General features: G+C 45.5%; 1 protein-coding gene across 1 annotated transcript in view; it reads right to left on the bottom strand.

Moving 5' to 3' along the window:
- The window catches only part of gins4 (GINS complex subunit 4 (Sld5 homolog)), a 38,929-nt gene extending 20,708 nt beyond the window's left edge, over positions 1 to 18,221 (bottom strand). The window contains exons 1-6 of the mRNA XM_055662196.1: positions 18,046 to 18,221; positions 15,194 to 15,280; positions 13,597 to 13,710; positions 13,226 to 13,323; positions 11,129 to 11,199; positions 6,832 to 6,922 (exon numbers count right to left, since the gene is read on the bottom strand). Of these exons, the coding sequence (XP_055518171.1) occupies positions 6,832 to 6,922; positions 11,129 to 11,199; positions 13,226 to 13,323; positions 13,597 to 13,710; positions 15,194 to 15,280; positions 18,046 to 18,162 (578 nt within the window). The 5' untranslated portion in view covers positions 18,163 to 18,221. The remainder of the gene's footprint in view (positions 1 to 6,831; positions 6,923 to 11,128; positions 11,200 to 13,225; positions 13,324 to 13,596; positions 13,711 to 15,193; positions 15,281 to 18,045) is intronic.
- Between the last annotated feature and the right edge of the window lie 3,035 nt (positions 18,222 to 21,256).

Below are 21,256 nucleotides of genomic sequence, written 5' to 3'. Positions count from 1 at the left end.
TACATCACCGCCCGGCGTGGCTTCAACGGCTGCGGGACTTTGCTAGCGCCCGCCGAGGGCTCCAACAACAAGACACGGAGCAGGGCCTTGCATCACCCGGCGCGGCATTAATGGCCGCGGGACACTGATTCACACACACACCCCTCCCGACCCTATTGTGCTGGAAATGTCTTCAGAGCTAACATTGACTATGTTTGATAACGGAATGCAATCAAATATGTTTTAATTCCCAATGATATTATTTGTTTTAATCCATAAACGTGGATTGATTAAATTGTGAACACGTGAAACATTAAAACCGCAGTGTTCGATTGTCACTGCTACCGTTGACACGTTATTACAGAATTCATTTTAATGGCGAATCAATGCTCTTAATATGGAGTATCAGTACTGTAGTTATTACAGAGATAGGTTGAATAAGTTAGGTCTTTATTCTCTGGAGCGCAGAAGGTTAAGGGGGGACCTGATAGGGGTCTTTAAAATGATGAGAGGGATAGACAGAGTTGATGTGGACAAGCTTTTACCTTTGAGAATAGGGAAGATTCAAACAAGAGGACATGACTTCAGAATTAAGGGACAGAAGTTTAGGGGTAACATGAGGGGGAACTTCTTTACTCAGAGAGTGGTAGCGGTGTGTGGAATGAGCTTCCAGTGGAAGTGGTGGAGGCAGGTTCATTGGTATCATTTAAAAATAAATTGGATAGGCATATGGATGAGAAGGGAATGGAGAGTTATGGTATGAGTGCAGGCAGGTGGGACTAAGGGGAAAAAAACATTTGTTCGGCACGGACTTGTAGGGCCGAGATGGCCTGTTTCCGTGCTGTAATTGTTATATGGTTATATGGTTATTTACTGAGCAACATTCACAACTATATGTTGGATTTATCCAGGTTTTACTTCTACAGTCAGTCATACACATCACAAATTTGGTCAGGAGTTACTTCAGTTGCAATTTTTACGTTAATTCTGAAGTGGGAATGATGGAAAAATTGTTGCTTACAAATTGTATCTTCATTGGTGTTCACAACACGTACATCTAAGTGTCAAAGTGTAACAACCCTCGTGTGCTATTTGAAATCATTGACTCTGTTCTAAATGCCCCGCAGCCTGTCTGTCTGGAAGCTTCACCCGAAATGTGTAATGACTTCCTGCACTTTTTTGTTGATAAGGTTGTTTCCTTAAGGGCTAACATTTCAGCACCTGCCTCTGACCCTTCTGTTTCGGTCCCTTGCCTGGTGGTATTCAACAAGTTTGAGCCTGTGACTATATCGTATTTAAAGGATGTGGTTTCCCATATTAAGCCATCGGGTTCTCCTTGTGATGCGGTCCCTCCACATCTTTTTAAGGAGGTTTTCTCTAGTATAGGGCAGTCGGTTCTTACCATTATTAACAGCAGCTTGTGTTCTGGGGTTGTCCCCGTGAGTTTTAAGCATGCGGTAGTGCAACCACTGCTTAAGAAACCTGGCCTGGATCAATCTGTTCTGGCCAATTTTAGACCCATCTCGAAATTGCCTTTTATTTCTAAATTACTGGAGAGAGTTGTTTATGCTCAGCTAAAACTATTCCTGGAGGAGCATGATATTCGGGAGATCTTCCAGTCTGGATTTAAAACCATGCACAGCACGGAGTCAGCATTGCTAAGGGTTTTTAACGATATCCTCCTGGCTAATGATTCTGGGGATTGTGTGGTTCTTGTCCTGCTGGACTTGTCTGCCGCCTTTGATACGGTGGACCATAATATCTTATTATCTCGGCTACAGCAGTTAGTGGGCATCTGCGACAGTGCCCTGGGATGGTTCAGGTCCTATCTGGCGGGCAGAACCATGTGTGTTAACCTTGCTGGGTTTGAATCCTCTTCCGCTCCCCTGTCATATGGGGTTCCACAGGTTTCGATTACTGGGGCCCCTGCTTTTCTCGCTGTACATACTTCCTCTGGGTTCCAATCCTTAGAAAGGGTGGCACTGTTCTTACTACAGAGATAGGTGAATACCCAGGCATGCTATTTTGGCGCGCAGCTTTTTGTTAAGGGGGGACCTGATTCTGTCTGTAAATCGCTTCTGTCTTGTTTTGATGACATTAAGTCCTGGTGGGCCCTAAACTTTCTTGGATTTAATGAAAAGAAGACAGAGGTGATTTTATTTGATCCCAATGGCTGCCGTGAACCTCCATTTGTTGATTTAGGTCCATTGTCAAGGTACGTGAAGCCAACAGTTGTAAACCTGGGTTTTAGGATGGACAGTGTCTTTAAATTAGATCGCCAAATATGCGCGGTGGTTAAGTCCAGCTTCTTTCACCTAAGGAAGCTGGCGAAGGTGAAGTCCATTCTCGAGCGGCAGCATTTTGAGACAGTAATCCATGCCTTTATTACATCTAGGCTGGATTACTGTAACGCGCTCTATTTTGGTGTTGCTCGTTCTTCACTGGCTCGTCTCCAGTTGGTTCAGAATGCTGCTGCTCGCCTTTTAACAGGGACTCGAAAGAGGGAGCACATATCGCCAATTCTGGCCTCCCTACACTGGCTCCCGGTGCACTTTCGGGTTCATTTTAAGTTACTGTTATTTGTTTTTAAATCTCTGAATGGGCTCGCCCCGCCTTACCTCTCTGAGCTGCTCCACCCATACACTCCTGCCCGGTCCCTCAGGTCAGCTGGTCAGCTGCTCCTGGAGGTACCGAGGTCTAGTCGGAGGCTCAGAGGGGATAGAGCCTTCTCTGTTGCTGCTCCGGCACTCTGGAACACCTTGCCGTTGCACATCAGACAGGCCCCCTCACTGTCCATCTTCAAATCCAGTGTTAAAACGCATTTGTACTCCCTGGCTTTTGACCATGCCTGAGGCTTTGCTTCTGTTTGTGGTGTTTTTGATGTTTCTTTATTTTACATGTCTTTTCCTACTATTTCTTTTGATTGTTATTTTTGGTGTGTATTAACTTTTTTGTCAATGATTAGTGATGTACAGCACTTTGTTGCAGCTATGTTTGTTTTTAAAGTGCTCTATAAATAAAATTATTATTATTATTATTATTATCTAATCTGAATGTCCGGTAATGTGGCATCTTGACACCTTTAAATATATTACCAAAAGAACATTTGCTGTATTTATGTCCTTTGGCCATCTTTTGTTAGTTAGTGTAATGTTTAGCCTGTCAGATGGGTATAGTCAGTTTTAACAGCTATTATCATAAAATGTCTTTAGAAAATTCCTTGCAACCTGTATATTTTGTTGTGGATAAATTATGTGGGAAGCGAGAGTGTTTCTGTACCAATAGCAATAACGACCCATGCTATGGCCATGTTATGGTAATTTTCGGTCCTTCACAGAAAACATGCTTGCATCAATCTGTAGTGTGCATGGTGAAGCAAATATGTTATCAAGGTCCAGGATTTATTGACACAGGTTGATCATACGCTGAATAATCCAACCACATTTTTGTTTGGAAGTGGAAAGAAATAATAGAAATTGCATTAATTGCAATGTGTAAAAAGAGTTGAGATACTGTATTATAATTTTGCTGCATGTTATTGTGGTATATATCATGTCTTGATTGGTGAATATGTTAGTTTGTGACTTTATTTGAAGCAGAAATAATATGTGAATGAGCATAATTCCGACTGGTAACTACGCACTTCGTCCGAGCACACGTCATGCAAGCCGTCTTAAATGACCACCTAAACTGTCATTTGGCAACCTAAAAAGCTGCCAAGGTTGCCCGACTGGCAACAGGGAAAAAAGACTGTTTTTGTCAGTCTCCCTACCTGCTTCCACTACCTGCAACCTCCGGCAACCACCTGCAACCTCCGGGAACTGCACGGAAACCTTTGGTGGGGCGCAAAGTCTCCCGGAGGTTTCCGTTCAGGTTTCCTAAGTGGGACAGGGGCATAACAGAGCGGATAAACGGCCAGGTAAAGCCTCCCTCACACTTCAAGTCTCTCCGCTTTCTAAATAGGCAAGAAGGATGGACTTGCTTGGATGACTGCTGCTCTGACAAGCAGCTCAGTAGAGCCTTAAACAAAGCAGCCCGATAGACTAGCATAGCACCTGCCTCAAGCATCCATGCCCCCCAGCTACACTGCACACAGTCTACAAAATGCAATGACTTGCCAAGGGCTTCTCAACAGCACCTCAACAGACTTCCAACTCTTGGGTAGACACAAAATGCTGGAGTAACTCAGCAGGTCAGGTAGCATCTCTGGAGAAAAGGAATAGGTGACATTTTGGGATGAGACCTTTCTTCAACCCCATGACCCTTTTTCCATCCTTTGATGGAAAAGGACACTGGCAAATGAAACCACCTTCACATGCAAGTTCTTCCACAAGTCTCACACTATTATGCACTGGGAATAGAGTGTTGCTGCTTCATGGTCACCAAGTCTAAATTCTGGAACTCCCTCCCCAATAGCCGCATGGCTATATCTTAACCGAATAGACCAGGGAACGGTGAGTGCTTGAAGTGAAGCAGTGCAAGTCCAAGAGTCCGTGTCCATTAGTAGAACTGAAGCTAGCACTCCTTTCATGCCTCACAGTCTCAGCCACCGACAGACATTAACGCAAGGCTCTATGGGCAGCAACTGCCCCCCTTGTGAAGTTCCAGCAGTCTAATTAAACTAATTAAACTATCCTGAACTCTACCAGTGACGCATTAGAATCAAATTCTTTTTGGCGAGTGCTGAAGATTAAAAGATACAATTCTAAAATAGAACGAGTAAATTTATTCCCTGTCAATCTACCCACATAACTGGTCATATTCCATGATGCTGTTTTCAGAATTTCAGCATGTTTTAGTTTAGTGATACAGTACAGAAACAGGCCCTTTGGCCCACCGTGTCCGCACCGACCAGCGATCCCCGCACATGAACATTGTCCTACACACAATAGGGGCCATCCAACTAGTTTAGTTTAGACAGCACGGAGACAGGCCCTTCAGCCCACTGAGTCCACGCCGACCATCCATCACACTAGTTGTATCTCATCCACTCCGTACACACGAGGAGCAATTTACAAAGGGTTAATTATCCCTCAAACCCGCACATCTTTGGGTAGTGGGAGGAAACCAGAGCACCCGGAGGAAACCCACGCGATCACAGGGAGAACATGCAAACTACACAGACAGCACCCAAGATCAAGATGAGGCAACGGCTCTGGTGCTGTGAGGCACCACTGTGCGCCAAAGCTGCCACTAACAATGCTGCACTCAAAAGCATTTGTTATAGTCATACAACATAGAAACAGGCCCCTCAGCCCAACTTTCCCATTGCAACATGCCTGATCTACATTAGTCCCACCTGACTGCGTTTCACCCATATATCCCTCTAAACAGTGAAGAAAGCTAATGGCATGTTGGCCTTCATTGCGAGAGGATTTGAGTTTAGTAGCAAGGAGGTCCTACTGCAGACCGCACCTGGAGTATTGTGTGCAATTTTGGCCTCCTAATTTGAGGAAGGCTATTATTGTTATTGAGGGAGTGCAGCGTAGGTTCATCAGGTTAATTCCCAGGATGGCGGGACTGACATATGATGATAGAATCGGTCGACTGGCTTGTATTCGCTGGAATTTAGAAGGATGAGAGGCTATCTTAGAGAAACATAAAATTCTTGGGAGGATTGGACAGGGTAGATGCAGGAAAAATGTTCCCGATGTTGGGGCGTCCAGAACCAGGGGTCACAGTTTAAGAATAAGGGGTAGGGCATTTAGGACTGGGATGAGGAAAACCTATGTCACCCAGAGAGTTGTGAATCTGTGGAATTCTCTGCCACAGAAGGCAGTGGAGGCCAATTCACTGGATGTTTTCAAGAGAGAGTTAGATTTAGCTCTTAGGGCTAAAGGAATCAAGGGATACGGGGGAAAAATGCCAGAATGAGGTACTGATTTTGGATGATTAGCCATGATCATATTGAATGGTGGTGCTGGCTCGAAGGACCGAATGGCCTACTCCTGCATCTAATTTCTATGTTTAAACCTGTCCTATCCATGTACCTATCTAAATGTTTCTTAAATGTTGGGATAATACTTGCCTCAACCACCTCCTCTGGCAGCTCGTTCCATACATCCATCACCCATGGTGTGAAAAAATTATCCCTTCGACTTCTATTAAATCTTTCACCCCTCATCATAAACCTATATCCTCTGGTCCTCGATTCCCCTACTCTGGGAAAGAGGCTGACCTGAGACTTACCCAATCTATTCCTCTCATGATTTTATACACCTCTATAAGATCACCCCTTATCCTCCTACGCTCCAAGGAATAGAGCCCCAGCCTACTTAACCTCTCCCTATAGCTCAGACCCTCGACTCCTAGCAACATCCTTGTAAATCTTCTCTCCACCCTATCCTGCTTGACAATATATCTTTCCTATTACACGGTGATCAAAATTGAACACAATATTCTAAATGTGGCCTCACCAATGTCTTAAATAACTGCAATACGACATCCCAATGTCTATACTCAATATTCCGACTGATGAAGGCCAATGTGCAGAAAGCCTTCATGACCACCCGATCCACAAACTATCTTCGAACCCTCTGCTCGACAACACTCTCCAGAGCCCTACCGTTCACTGTGTAGGCCCTCCCCTTGTTAATTGCCCAAAATGGAACACCTTGCGCTTCTCCGTTTTAAATTCCATCAACTATCCCTCAGTCCAACTGGCCAATCGATCAAGATCCTGCTGCACCTTTTGATTCATCTTCACTATCTGCAATGGCACCCTCTTTAGTGTTATCTGCAAACGTGCTGATCCGGCCCTGTACCTTCTCACCCAAATCATGGATATAGATGATATTGGAGTGTTGTGTTCTCGGGGTGCAGAGCAGAGTATTCGAGCACCTACTCTCCTACCTCTGATCGCCTGTCTCCGGCTCCACCAGCACGTTCTCCTGCTTCTCCTTGACTCGCAGAAACACAAACGAATCCAGGTTGGGCTTGGCAACTGGGGCAGAAAAATAAGCATGTTCAACAGAGTCCATTAGCAGAAGATTACGATAAATTAAAGACATCTACAGGCGACCCACATGTTAGGGCAGTGGAAATTCACCCTTACAGAATTCACAAACCAGTACCAACAAATCTGGGATATGGAATTTATAAAAAAGAGAAAATAAATAAATAATTTATCGATTGTACGCCACATTTCTTAGTGCACACGCAGATGATGTGGCTTTGTGTTACAGAAAATCAGTCCTTTTCCTGGGATCACAATATCCCTGAGGTGGGAGTTTCAGTATCGTTAATAATTTTGTTTCACCTCTAAGTGCTCCTGGGGAGGGCCCAGAGGGTGGGAATTCCCAAAATACCATGTAATAGCAGGAAAATGCAACTCACAATGACTCCAGAACAGGATTGATTTCAGTGGTTTATGAAGGCCAGGACTGCCCATTGAACATCCAGCAGCTTTCAGCAAGATGTCAACTTGCCCATCACCCCATTTCCCTACTTACTCCCATGCCTTCCGGCTCCTCATGCCTTGACATTACTCAGCAGAACGCCCCAGAGCTGAGAACGTAAAGATTCACAACACTCACAGTAAATGAGCTACTTCAATCCTATTCCAATAAAATATATTTTCCAAATAAGAGATTTAGAATTTGAGAGAACATAGAATGCAGCATGGGAACAGGACCTTCGACCAGAGTCTGTGAAGCCCATGATGCCAAATGAAACTACCCCATCTGCCTGAACACAGTCCACATCCCTCTATTCCCTGCATTTCCCCATGCATCTTAAACCACATGATCATATCTGCTTTTACTATCCTCCATGGATAGAAGAGCATGTTCCAAGTACCACCACTCTGGAATAAAACCTTACGCTGCACATGTCCTTTAACTTTCCCCCTCTTATCTTACAGCAATGACCTCTGGTATTTGAGATTTCTACCCCGAGAAAAAAGGTCTGACTGTTGAGCCTGACTATGCCTCATCATTTATCAGGTCACCCCCTCAATCTCCAACAATCCAAGTCTGTCCAACCCCTTCTTTTAGCTAACACCTTCTACATCAGCAGCAGCAGCAGCAGCAGCATTCTGGTAAACCTCTTCAGCATCTGCTTCAAAGCCGTCTCACCCTTCCTGTAACAGGGCGACCAGAACTCCATACGATACTCAATATGTGGCCCAAACAAAGTTTTATACAGTTGCAACATGAATTCCTGACTTTTATACTCAAAGCCACAACCATTGAAGGCAAGCATACCACCTGACCTAGATACTTCCTGGGAACTATGAATTTGCACCCCAAGATTACTCTACATCAAATCTCCCAAAAATCCTAATCTTCTGGATCAGCCAACCACGAGGTACCTTGTCAAATGCCTTACTAAACATCCACTGCCCTTCCCATAATCATTCTATAATCACCACAAAGAGCTCAATTAAATTCCTGAGACACGAGCTGCCCTGCACAAAACCGTGCTAACTATCCCTAATAAGCTCCTGCTTTTCCCAAATGCAAGTAAATCCTATCACTGAGAATCCTCTCCAATAGCTTCCCTATCACTGATTGTCTACCGGGAATTTGCTGGATTACCTCCATTCCTCCTCTTAAAGAAACATTGGCTAACCTCCAGTCCTCTGGGACCTCACCTGGTCTCAATAACATGCGTTAGATCACGTCACGCCCTGGGGACTTGGCAACTTGAACATTCTTCAATAGACTTCACGCCACCACTTCCTTGTCATGAACATGCCATAGGCAAGCATACCCACAATTGTCTGACTATCCTCCATGTCCTGGGATGTCAGGACTTTCATATGAGGAAAGACTGGATAGACTCGGCTTGTACTCGCTAGAATTTAGGAGATTGAGGGGGGATCTTATAGAAACTTACAAAATTCTTAAGGGGCTGGACAGGCTAGATGCAGGAAGATTGTTCCCGATGTTGGGGAAGTCCAGGACAAGGGGTCACAGCTTAAGGATAGAGGGGAAATCCTTTAGGACCGAGATGAGAAAAACATTTTTCACACAGTGGTGAATCTCTGGAACTCTCTGCCACAGAAGGTAGTTGATTGGCTATATTTAAGAGGGAGTTAGATGTGACCCTTGTGGCTAAAGGGATCAGGGGGTATGGAGAGAAGGCAGGTACAGTATACTGAGTTGGATGATCAACCATGATCATATTGAATGGCGGTGCAGGCTCGAAGGGCCGAATGGCCTACTCCTGCACCTATGTTCTATGTTTCTATGTCCTTTTCCTTGGTGAATACCGATGTAAAGTACCCCACCGACTTCCTCTACCCCCAGGCACAAACTCCCACCTTTGTCCTTGAGTGGTCCTCTCCCTACTTACCCTCTAGTTCTTAATATATGATACAAAAGCAGGTGGTTTTGCACACAGTGAAGATGGTTGTGGAAAATTGCAGAAGGATTTTGATCAATCGGCCACGTGGGATGAGGAATGGTTGATGGAATTTAATACAGAGAAACATGAGATGTTGCACTTTGGTAAGTCTAACATGGGTAGGACCTACACAGTGAATGGTAGGGCTTTAGGGAGTGTTGGCGAGCAGAGTGATCTAGGAGTACAGGTGCATGGTCTCTCGAAGGTGGAGCCACAGGTAGATAGGGTGGTCAAAAAGGTTTTGGCACATTGGCCTTCATCAGCCAGAGTATCGAGTATAGAAGTTGGGAGGGCATGTTGCAGTCTGAAGAAGGGTTTCGACCTGAAACATCACCCATTCCTTCTCTCCAGAGATGCTGCCTGTCTAAGTTACTTCAGTATTTTGTGTTTACCTTGCTGTGGTATAAGATGTTGGTGAGGCCACATTTCGAGTATTCTATTCAATTCTGGGCACCATGAGCTAGAAAATATGCTGTCAAGCTGGAAAGGGTACAGAGAAGATTTATGAGGATGTTGCCAGGTCTAGAGGGTCTGAGCTGTAGGGAGATGTTGAGCAGGTCTGTGATTCTATTCCTTGAGGCACAGGAGGATGAGGGGTGATCTTATAGAGGTGTATAAAATCAGGAGAGGAATAGATCGGGTAGAAAGCTTTTGGTGTGCTGGCCTTTATAAATCAGAGCATTGAGTATAGAAGTTGGGATGTAATGTTAAAATTGTACAAGGCATTGGTGAGGCCAATTCTGGAGTATGGTGTACAATTTTGGTCGCCTAATTATATGAAGGATGTTAACAAAATAGAGAGAGTACAGATGAGATTTACTAGAATGTTGCCTGGGTTTCAGCAACTAAGTTACAGAGAAAGGTTGAACAGGTTAGGGCTTTATTCTTTGGAGCGCAGAAGGTTAAGGGGGGACTTGATAGAGGTTTTTAAAATGATGAGAGGGATAGACAGAGTTGATGTGGAAAAGCTTTTCCCACTGAGAGTAGGGAAGATTCAAACAAGGGGGCATGACATGAGAATTAAGAGACTGAAGTTTAGGGGTAACATGAGGGGGAACTTCTTTACTCAGAGAGTGGTAGCTGTGTGGAATGAGCTTCCAGTGAAGGTGGTAGAGGCAGGTTCGTTTTTATCATTTAAAAATAAATTGGATAGTTATATGGATGGGAAGGGAATGGAGGGTTATGGTCTGAGCGCAGGTATATGGGACTAGGGGAGATTATGTGTTCAGCACGGACTAGAAGGGTCGAGATGGCCTGTTTCCGTGCTGTAATTGTTATATGGTTATATGGTTTAGATGCACAAGAGTCCCTTGCCCAGAGTAGGAGAATCGAAGACAAGAGGACATGGGTTTAAGGTGAAGGGGAAAAGATTTAACAGGAATCTGAGGGGTACCCTTTTCACACAAAGGGTGGTGGGTGTATGGAACAAGATGTCAGAGGAGGTAGTTGAGGCAGGGACTATCCAAACATTTAAGAAACAGTTAAGACAGTACATGGATAGGACAGGTTTGGAGGGATACGGGCCAAACCCGAGCAGGTGGGACTAGTGTAACTAGTGGGATATGTTGGCCGGTGTAGGTAAGTTGGGCCGAAGGGCTTGTTTCCACACTGTATCACTCTATGTCTACAATGCATTTCAATTTTCCGCAATCCCATGTGCGAACATTTCATGACCCTTTTTGGCCTTTTTGGCCCTGCTTAAGTTGTTTGTTCCCTGTTTGGATTCCTGAAAAATCATTGTCTGATTCAGCTAAACCTATGCTCCCTTTAGCTTTGGGACTGCATTAGCCACATCTCTCACCATCCAGGGTTCTTGAACACTGCCATCCTTTCTCCCTGGTACATGCCAGTCTTGACCTCTGATCAGCTGGTCTTCAAACAATTTCCCCATGTCAGATGTGGACATACCCACTGGGCTGCTCCCAGCTCTCCAGCCTCTCCCTAGCTCCTGCCCAATAATAATGTCATTTCACTTCCCCCAATTCAGCACTTTCCCTGGCTATCCTTTACACTTAAAGAGTTGCTGGAGAAACTCGGCGGGTGAGGCAGCATCTATAGAGTGAAGGAATAGGCGACGTTTCGGGTCGAGACCCTTCTTCGCTCCATAGATGCTGCTTCACCCACTGAGTTTCTCCAGCATTTTTGTCTACCTACAATTTTTCCAGCATCTGCAGTTCTTTCTTAAACTTAAAGAGTTGCGATCACTGTTCTCAAAATGCTCCCCCACTGAAACTGCGATCCCTTGGCCAGGCTCGTTTCCCAACACAAGTTCTATTAAGGCCCCTACCTGGTTGGACTATTTGAAGAAACGCTCCTGGACCCTCTAACAAATTCTGCCCCTAAACCACGTGCAGTAAGGAAGTCTCGACCAATATTGGGGAAGTTAAAGCCACCCACTGAAGGTCCACCGCCGATTTTCCGGCAACAGGTGGTCTGCCCCCTCTTTAATCCAGACACAATTACGAGAGCATACTTGGAAGTCTCCCCGAGAATGCGGTGTCTGTCTGGGTAAGGCGGCTGATCTCAACCCCATTGGAGAGTCCATCATGGAAATTCGATCAGTGGGTGGAATCTGTCCCCTGCGGCCGGGGTTCTGGAAGTCTGGCTCAGCCAAAACCGGCAGTACTGTTCCCATAATTTAGTTCCGAGGCCAGTCGGTGGCTTGAATGTGCTCCCTCCGGCCTGGCAGGAACCAGCAGATGCGTTCCCATAGCCGACTTGTGCGGCTGGACTTTGCGGGCTCTTATCTTGGTCCCTAGGTGGCCCAGGCAGAAGGTTCTGACACCGTTCGATTCAACTCGGAGGCCATGACCTCTGTGGTGATAGCACCTTGTTCTGCTTAGCTCGACCCGTATTACCTCAGTAAATGCCAGTTACAATATGGCCCTGTGATAACCGCAGCATAGTTCCTGCACTGATCCAGACTAAGTTCAGCTGCCTGACCCACAATAGGCCTTGCATAGGTTACTTGAGGCATTTGAACTTCCAGAGGAAACCAGCAATCTAGTCCAAGTTCAGGGGCAAGGTTCTACACATTCTGCCCCAACATCACATCCGTAGTCTATTCATCCCAGTTCCCAAAATACTGTTGGAAACAGTTGCTTCTCAGCAAGTTCCCAGCTTCTGGACATAGGCCCAGGAACACATATGGCAACAGGACACATCAACGTGGGTGTTAATGAGATAGACTGGGCAAGCACACTGAAACTTTCAGACTATTACCATCAGCAAGACCTTGCACTTGCAAAATTGGTCAGAGTTTGTGGAATTCTCTGCCTCAGAGGGCAGTGGAGGCCGGTTCTCTGGATACTTTCAAGAGAGATCTAGATAGGGCTTTTAAAGATAGCGGAGTCAGGGGATATGGGGAGAAGGCAGGAACGTGGTACTGATTGGGGATGATCAGCCATGATCACATGGCATGGCGGTGCTGACTCAAAGGGCCGAATGGCCTACTACTGCACCTATTGTCTATAATAATACAATTCATGTTCTCCAGGGATGCTGTCTGACCTGCTGAGTTTCTCCAGCACTTGTGTTCTTTTCAGAAATGGCCATTCTGGCTTCACTGGAGCCTATGACATCTCCTCGAGATAGGCCCAGTTATATGATTCACAGACACCCACCATCTGTGGTGATGAGGTCAACTTTCTCACCATTCCAGATGGAAATTGCTCACTAATTTGAATGGTGCACTGACTGGCCGACATTTTTAAATTTCGTTGTACATGGTTCATGTTACAATGACAATAAAGAAACTATTCTATTCTATTCTAATGTCCTGCTGGATCGCTGGCTTCCCACAGAGTTCAGAGACAATTAAAACTGAGGGATTAGCATTTATTGAGTGTCTGATTTACTCTTCCTTGCAATGGAAACAGTGCATCTTTACAGTACTCACTCTTTCGCAAAAGCAACCTCTTGTGCAGATAAAAACGAAGACACTGTCTCCGGACGGGACCTCTCCTTCTCCAGAATGTGAGGGAAAAACTTCTCTATCTGCAAATTGAAGATGAACAGTATTTTTGCTCCAAAGGTTGTCTTGACAAATTGTCAAAAACAAAATGCCTGACCTATAGACTTATTTAACTTGTTTCGTGCTTTTCAAAGAATACGTAATGCTTTTCTTTGAGAATTTAATTTGCAGAATAAAATAGCCACACAAGTCAATTTGACAAACTAAAAAAGCTGTAGTATTTTTCGATAATCCCTCTATTCCCCTCTCAACATCAACACATTTTCTGCTCCGGAATAAAGGCATCAACACCATACCTTTCTTAACCGGGACCTTAAATAGCTGCTGAGGACGTAACGAATCCTCTCCATTTCCATCCTGTGAACGGTGATTTTCAGGTCTCCTTTCTTGGCCCGCTGCAAATTCTTTTCCTGTAAACCACATTATTACAAAAAGCAATTCACACATCGTTATTCCCACGGATACTAATGTCTGCATAAAATAAATGAGTTACACTAAAAAGGAGGAGAAAAATGCATGAACCGAAGGGTACTGGTCATCAATAGCCCAGCTAGGAATGTCCCTCCAGGGAGTTTAAGGGTCAGTCACACGTGGCGATTTTTTCGGCGATTGTCGGCATAATTGACTGACGTATCAGGTGACCGAAAAAGTTGCAGCGTGATGCGGCGTGACGTCATATTGACGTCAATTTCCTCAAATGTCGCACAAGGGGACAGGCCCTTTAATACTAGAAATGGAGCATGGACCCATTACCTCACAATGGAGTGGAGTTACACCAGCCCCAATATTTATCCTTCAACAACATCATCAAAACAGTTTAACTGTTTAATATCACATTGATCCTTTTTGAGCTCACTATTTGCAAGCATTCCTACAATGCTTTAAAATAAGGTGAAGGGGAAAAGACAGAGGGTGGTGGGTGAAGCTGCCAGAGGAGGTAGTTGAGGCTGGTACTATCCCAACGTTTAAGAAACAGGTAAGCAAGTACATAGATAGGACAGGTTTGGAGGGATTGGGCCGTGCGCAGGCAGGTGGGACTAGTGTAGCTAGGACATGTTGGCTGGTGTGGGCAAGTTGGGCCGAAGGGCCTGTTTCAACACTGTATCACTCTATGACTCTATAAGTGCTTTACGATGCAGTCACAAAAGCACTGTGTTAATATAAGCCTCTATTTCACAGCAAATCATCTGGTCCATCAGAAGAATCATTCTTCACGTTTGACAGCAAGCTTTGCTTGGTGCCAGTGAGTGGGAGTTTGGACAGGGTAACGTCCAATGGGTGCGGGTCGACAGTGGACATAAACAGTGGGGGCATTACCCGACCCATCCCACGCTAGAGAGGGGACCCTCCGGAGAGAGCAGACTATCAACACAATGGCATTGATTTTTTTTAAAGTCTATATAATTCTGTCATGCACCAGGTGGTGCCACTGCCTCACAGCTCCAGCACCCTGGGTTTAATCTTAACCTCTGCTGGAAACAGCGCCTTAGGACCACTGAGTATGCGCTGACCAGCGATCACCCCGTACACTATCACCATTCTACTCACTAGGCACAATTTACCCTTTACAGAAACCAACTAATCTACAAACGCACATGTCTGTGGAATGTGGGCGGAAACCGGTGCACCTGGAGAAAACCCACAGGGTCACCAGGAGAAGATACAAACTCCGTACAGACCACACCTGTAGTCAGCATTGAATCCGGGTCTCTGGCGCTGTAAGGCAGCAACTCTATCGCTGTGCCACCCTCGCAGAGTTGCGTGCTCAACCCGTGACCAGACTCTAAGGATGGAACGACCGGACTCTAAGGATGGAACGGCCATTTTAACCACACTGAAAACTGGGCATCTTTCACAGGCCATCCTATGCCAAATGAACAACTGTTTAGTTACCATATGATCCAGCTGTTCCATGACACATTCGACTATTTCAGATTTACATTCCAGAAGGTCGGGAGAAAACTTCTCATTCAGCCAAGCCTGTGTGGAAATTAAAGACAAGCATCCACCATCATTAGCATTACAGACCTGCAAACTAAAACCTATGGATTCAATGTATATACTTGTGGACTTGACCTGCACATCAACTATAAGATTAAATGCCATCAGAGCGTGGCAATTCTTTGTCAAGTCAAGTCAAATTTATTTATATAGCACATTTAAAAAACAACTCTCGTTGGCCAAAGTGCTTTACATTTGTTATAAGAATAGCACAACAAAACAGACTACATACATATACAGGTATAACATGTAGCCCTCACTCAGAGGATGTCAGGAAAGGCTTGGGAGTATAGATAAGTCTTTAGTCTTGACTTAAAAGAGTCGATGGAGGGGGCAGTTCTGATGGGAAAGTGGATGCTGTTCCACGCGGTCGCCCCTGAGCTTATACCTAGACCGTGGGATATTCAGCAACCCCAAGTCGGCCAATCTGAGGGGCCTGGAGGTGGAGTGGTGGGTGAGAAGACTTTTTATGTAGGTGGGGGCAAGCCCATTGAGGGCTTTGTAGACATGGAGTGGTATCTTGAAGTTTATACGGAACCGCACAGGGAGCCAGTGGAGAGAGGCCAGGATTTGTGCGCTGTTCATGGAGGAGGATCTACTATCATCCAATAGTTTAGTTCAGTTTATGGTCACGTTTGCAGAGAGATGCAATGAAACGTTTTTTAGTTGCGTGCCATTCAGTCAGCAGAAAGGCTACATGTTTACAATCGAGCTAGACAAAAACATCTGGAGTAACTCAGTGGGTCAGACTACATCTCTTGAGAAAAGGGAATAGGTCACGTTTCAGGTCGAGACCCTTTTTCAGACTCGACCTGAAACATCACCTATTCCTTTTCTCCAGAGATGCTGTCTGACCTGCTGAGTTACTCCAGCTTTTTGTGTCTATCTTCAGTTTAAACCAGCATCTGCAGTTCCTTCTTACACATTACTATTGAGCTGTTCACAGTGTGCAGATACAGGATAAAGGGAATAATGTTTAATGCAGGGTAAAGTCCAAATAAAGAGAGTCCGAGGGTCTCCAATTATGTAGCTGGTAAGTCAGGACCGCTCTCTAGTTGATAGGATGGTTCAGTTGCCAAAAACTGTCCTCTCACACTCTGCTCTTTTCATTAATTTTTATCTGTAAATCTACCCCCACACACTACCTATTATACATGAATTTGGCTTGATTGTCCAGCCTCCATTGGCACTGCCCCCGTATGGCAGTACTTTGCTATATCACTCTTTCATATTTCCAAAAATAATAAAAATAAAAATAACCATGAGTGGTCAACATTTGCAAGTTCAAGCTACCTGCTGAGAGTACCTAAATTAGAGGACAAACATTATGCACTGTCTTCCAGTTGCAACCTCACCAAGGTCAAAACTTTGGATATGCGAAGAACTGCAGATACCAGTTTACAAAAAGAGACATAAAATACTGCAGTAATATGAATAAGTAAAGTTTCATTGCCTATCGTTGTTTTCCAGAGATGCTGCCTCTACCGGCTGAGTTACTCCAGCACTTTGTATCCTTTCCGGTACAAAGCTTCTCTGTTTCTAAACTCCAACCATCTGGAGGCCAATATGCCATTTGCCTCTTTGATCTCTTTATGGCACCGGGGGAACCAGCCTTTTATGATTCGTGCACAAGAATAGCCTCATCTTTTCCGTGTAGGTAATATTCTCCCTTGAGATTGTCTTTGGCCAATGCACACCCTCACCATCTCTCATTAACCTCCTTGGATTAGGGTCCCAGCTCCCCAACCTGAATCCAGAGGCCCACTGGAGATGTGTGATCACAACTGGATCAGTGATCACATCTGGATCCGTGTGGACATCTGAATCAGTGTGATCACATCTGGGTCAGTGTTCACATCTGGATCAGTGATCACATCTGGGTCAGTGATCACATCTGGGTCAGTGATCACATCTGGATCAGTGTGGACATCTGAATCAGTGTGATCACATCTGGGTCAGTGATCACATCTGGGTCAGTGATCACATCTGGATCCGTGTGGACATCTGAATCAATGTTATCACATCTGGATCAGTGATCACATCTGGGTCAGTGATCACACCTGGGTCAGTGATCACATCTGGGTCAGTGATCACACCTGGGTCAGTGATCACATCTGGGTCAGTGATCACACCTGGGTCAGTGATCACACCTGGGTCAGTGATCACATCTGGTTCAGTGATCACACCTGGGTCAGTGATCACATCTGGTTCAGTGATCACACCTGGGTCAGTGCTCACATCTGGTTCAGTGATCACACCTGGGTCAGTGATCACACCTGGGTCAGTGATCACATCTGGGTCAGTGCTCACATCTGGTTCAGTGATCACACCTGGGTCAGTGATCACATCTGGATCCGTGTGGACATCTGAATCAATGTTATCACATCTGGATCAGTGATCACATCTGGGTCAGTGATCACATCTGGGTCAGTGATCACACCTGGGTCAGTGATCACATCTGGGTCAGTGATCACATCTGGGTCAGTGATCACATCTGGGTCAGTGATCACATCTGGGTCAGTGATCACACCTGGGTCAGTGATCACACCTGGGTCAGTGATCACATCTGGATCAGTGATCACATCTGGTTCAGTGATCACATCTGGGTCAGTGATCACACCTGGGTCAGTGATGTGTGGACAACCGGCCCCGGGTTACGCGCGGCCGCCTGACGGACTCCCTGCGGCCGGGACGGATTTAGCGGCTGCGGGGAGGAGCGGGCATTTCCGAAGCTCTACCCTCACCTCCTCCAGTTTGTGGATGAGCTGTGCCGGGGTGAGGATCTCCTCGTCATCCTCCTCGGTGAGGGAATCCGCCTCCAGCTCCAGCTCGGGCTCCAGCTCCTCCTCTGTCGCCGCCATGTTGCGGCCGCCGGACGGCTCGAACCTCCCGCCACTGCGTCACACGTCACCACGTACGCCGCTCACGTCAGCGCGTCAGGCAACAGCGCCGCCATCTTTGGTGCTGGCGGAAGGTGCACGAAACGGGCATCAGATTCAAGGATGGGAATAGGGATACTTAATTGTCACAGTGCGATTCTTTGCTTGCAGACGCAATGTCCTTCCTCACGGTGGTCCTCCCACGCCGGGTCCTCCATTGTTCTTCCCCCTTCCTCAAGGTGGTCCGCCAGGCTCTCATCGACCCGCGAGGCTTCGTCGCCACCGCAAGGTTTCACCGCTGTCGATCAAAGATCCTATGCTATAAGATCTTTGCTGTCGATGTCCCATTTGCACTTTCTGAAACTGATCTCTCAGTGTCTTTATTAGTTAGGGTGTGTTTCACTGTGTTGCCAGTTTATTCTGGCACAATTCATGTTTAAACATTTGTAAGTTTAGAGATACAGGATGAAAACAGGCCCTTCGGCATTGATAGTTTACGATTATTTAAATGGTAAATGTAGCTTCAGAAGCATTTTCATTTTGCATGTTAAAACCCACCTGAGAACCATGGGCGATTTTGCAATTTTACTGAGGGATTTTTCATTTTTAAAACTTTTTATATAACAAATGAATAAAGATAAAAAAAAGTCAATAATGCCTTACTTTTGATGAAATGCAGCGAGCAAACGCGATAATTCCCGATATTTTGGATCTTTAAATCTCCACGGCAAATGTCCACTGGTCATTTCCGCTGGATTTGCACCTTCAGCTCCCTCTTGAATTTACCTTAGTTTCTATTTTTTTTGGACTGTAAATTTAGGTAGCTGTGCCTCACGGTCACCCAGACTGGCACAGTAAATTGCAGCTCAAAAACCGGCCGTTTTCGATGTTTTTAACGGATGTGAAAGTGCGTGTTTTCCCATTCACTAACATGTACCGGATGTATAGCATGTACTCCACTTAAGATTTTCGGTCACGTGGGTGCGGATCTACGCTCCAGTGACCTTTCGTGAAATCACCCTATGTGGGCGCTGCCGACTCCCAGCCCGTCACAATGCGGATGCACAGGGGAAGACGGGGCGGAGGGCGGCTGTGGCCCGACAGCACTGACCCCGGGGGGAGAGTGGGGGCTGTCCCGAGGGATGCGCTCCTTCGGCCGCTTGGACCTTGGGGCTCGGGTTCAGACTGGAGGGTGACTTGCCCTCAATCCGCCGGCACGCTGCTCTTTCGCAAGTCAGTGAGCAGCAGTGATTTTGACGGTTGTCTCTCACGGTTAGCATTTCCACAATATTTTACAGCGCAAAAATTGACCATTTTAGCAGTTTCTAACGGGTAAGAACGTACGTGTTTCGTGTTACTAGTGCATGCCGGAAGCTGCCGTACTCCAGAAGGATTTATAACAAGAGGAATCGAATATCGGAGCAAAGAGGTCCTTCTGCAGTTGTACAGAGCCCTAGTGAGACCACACCTGGAGTATAGGGGGTTGCACGGAAGGTCACTGGGTCATAGGGCTCAACGCATGGAGCCGCTAAATCCAAATGGAAGACATCCGTCACTTCCGGTATATGTTATTAATGCTAGAAATGCATACTTTCCTACCTGTTAAAACCCGCCAAAATGTTGAATTTTTGCGCTGAAAAAATTTGTGGGAGTCGGGTTAATGTGAGAGACATGCACCCAACTTCAGAACTCCTCCCATCAGGGAGGCGGTACAGGAGCCTCAGGTCTCGTACTAGTAGGATGAGGAACAGCTTCTACAATAATACCATCACATTGCTGAACTCGGAGTCCCGCCGATAGACTTCTCCAGTCTCTCCGTCCACATTGTTTGATTATTCTGTATTTTTATTTCTATATTGCACTATACTACGGACTGACGCTAAACTGCATTTCGTTGTACCCATACTTGTATTTGTGCAATGACATTAAAGTTGAATTGAATTGAAAAAAAAAATTCCAAAATGAAGCGAAATGAAGGTATAGAGAAGCGAGAACTGAAGGGACTACAGCAGCTAAAGTGCTTGGTAAACATTGAAAATATTGGGAATTATCGCGTTTGCTCACTTCATTTCATCAAGTAAGGCATTATTTGTGTTTTTCCTTGATTCCTTTGGTATCTAAAAATTTTCAGAAGTGATAAATCTGGCTGTAAATTTTTCTTCAGATGCGTTTTCATTTTGTATGTAAAAACCCACGAGAACCATGGGCGATTTAAAAAAATTACAGCCAGATTTATCACTTCTGAAACTTTTTAGATGCCAAAGGAATCAAGAAAAAACACAAATAATGCCTTACTGTTGATGAAATGCAGTGAGCAAACGGCCAATGTTCGCCAAACACTCTGGCTGTTGCTGTCCCATCAGCTCTTGTTTTTATCTACCGTCATTTCTCCTCACTTTTGGAATTCTGGAGGAGGCTAAATGTCTCACACACTTATCCAGATTTCCATAATTATTTACAGCGCAAAAATTGACAATTTCAGCGGGTTTTAACGGGCCCGCAACGCTGGAAACAATGGTAAGTGCCTACCTGCAGTTCATCGCGTGTAATCCATTTGGAGTAGAGTAGCAACAGTACAGGTCATGGGTCGTGACCCGACTGCCGTGAAACCTCCCTATTGTGTGCAGTTTTGGTCCCCTAATTTGAGGAAGGACATTCTTGCTATCGAGGGAGTGCAGCGTAGGTTTACAAGGTTAATTCCCGGGATGGCGGGACTGTCACATGCTGAGAGAATGGAGCAGCTGGGCTTGTACACTCTGGAGTTTAGAAGGGTGAGAGGGGATCTCATTGAAACATATAAGATTGTTAAGGGTTTGTACACGCTAGAGGCAGGAAACATGTTCCCGATGTTGGGGGAGTCCAGAACCAGGGGCCAGTTTAAGAATAAGGAGTAAGCCATTTAGAACGGAGCCGAGGAAACACTTTTTCCTCAGAGTGGCGAGTCTGTGGAATTCTCTGTCTCAGAGGGCGGTGGAGGCAGGTTATCTGGATGCTTTTGAGAGAGAGCCAGATAGGGCTCTTAAAATAGCGGAGTCAGGGGATATGATTAGAAGGCAGGAACGGGGTACTGATTGGT

This window comes from Leucoraja erinacea, chromosome 35 (assembly GCF_028641065.1).
Source record: "Leucoraja erinacea ecotype New England chromosome 35, Leri_hhj_1, whole genome shotgun sequence".
NCBI lineage: Eukaryota > Metazoa > Chordata > Chondrichthyes > Rajiformes > Rajidae > Leucoraja > Leucoraja erinaceus.
The sequence above is the reverse complement of the archived record's forward strand: the minus strand, read 5'-3'. Positions and strand labels throughout refer to the sequence as shown.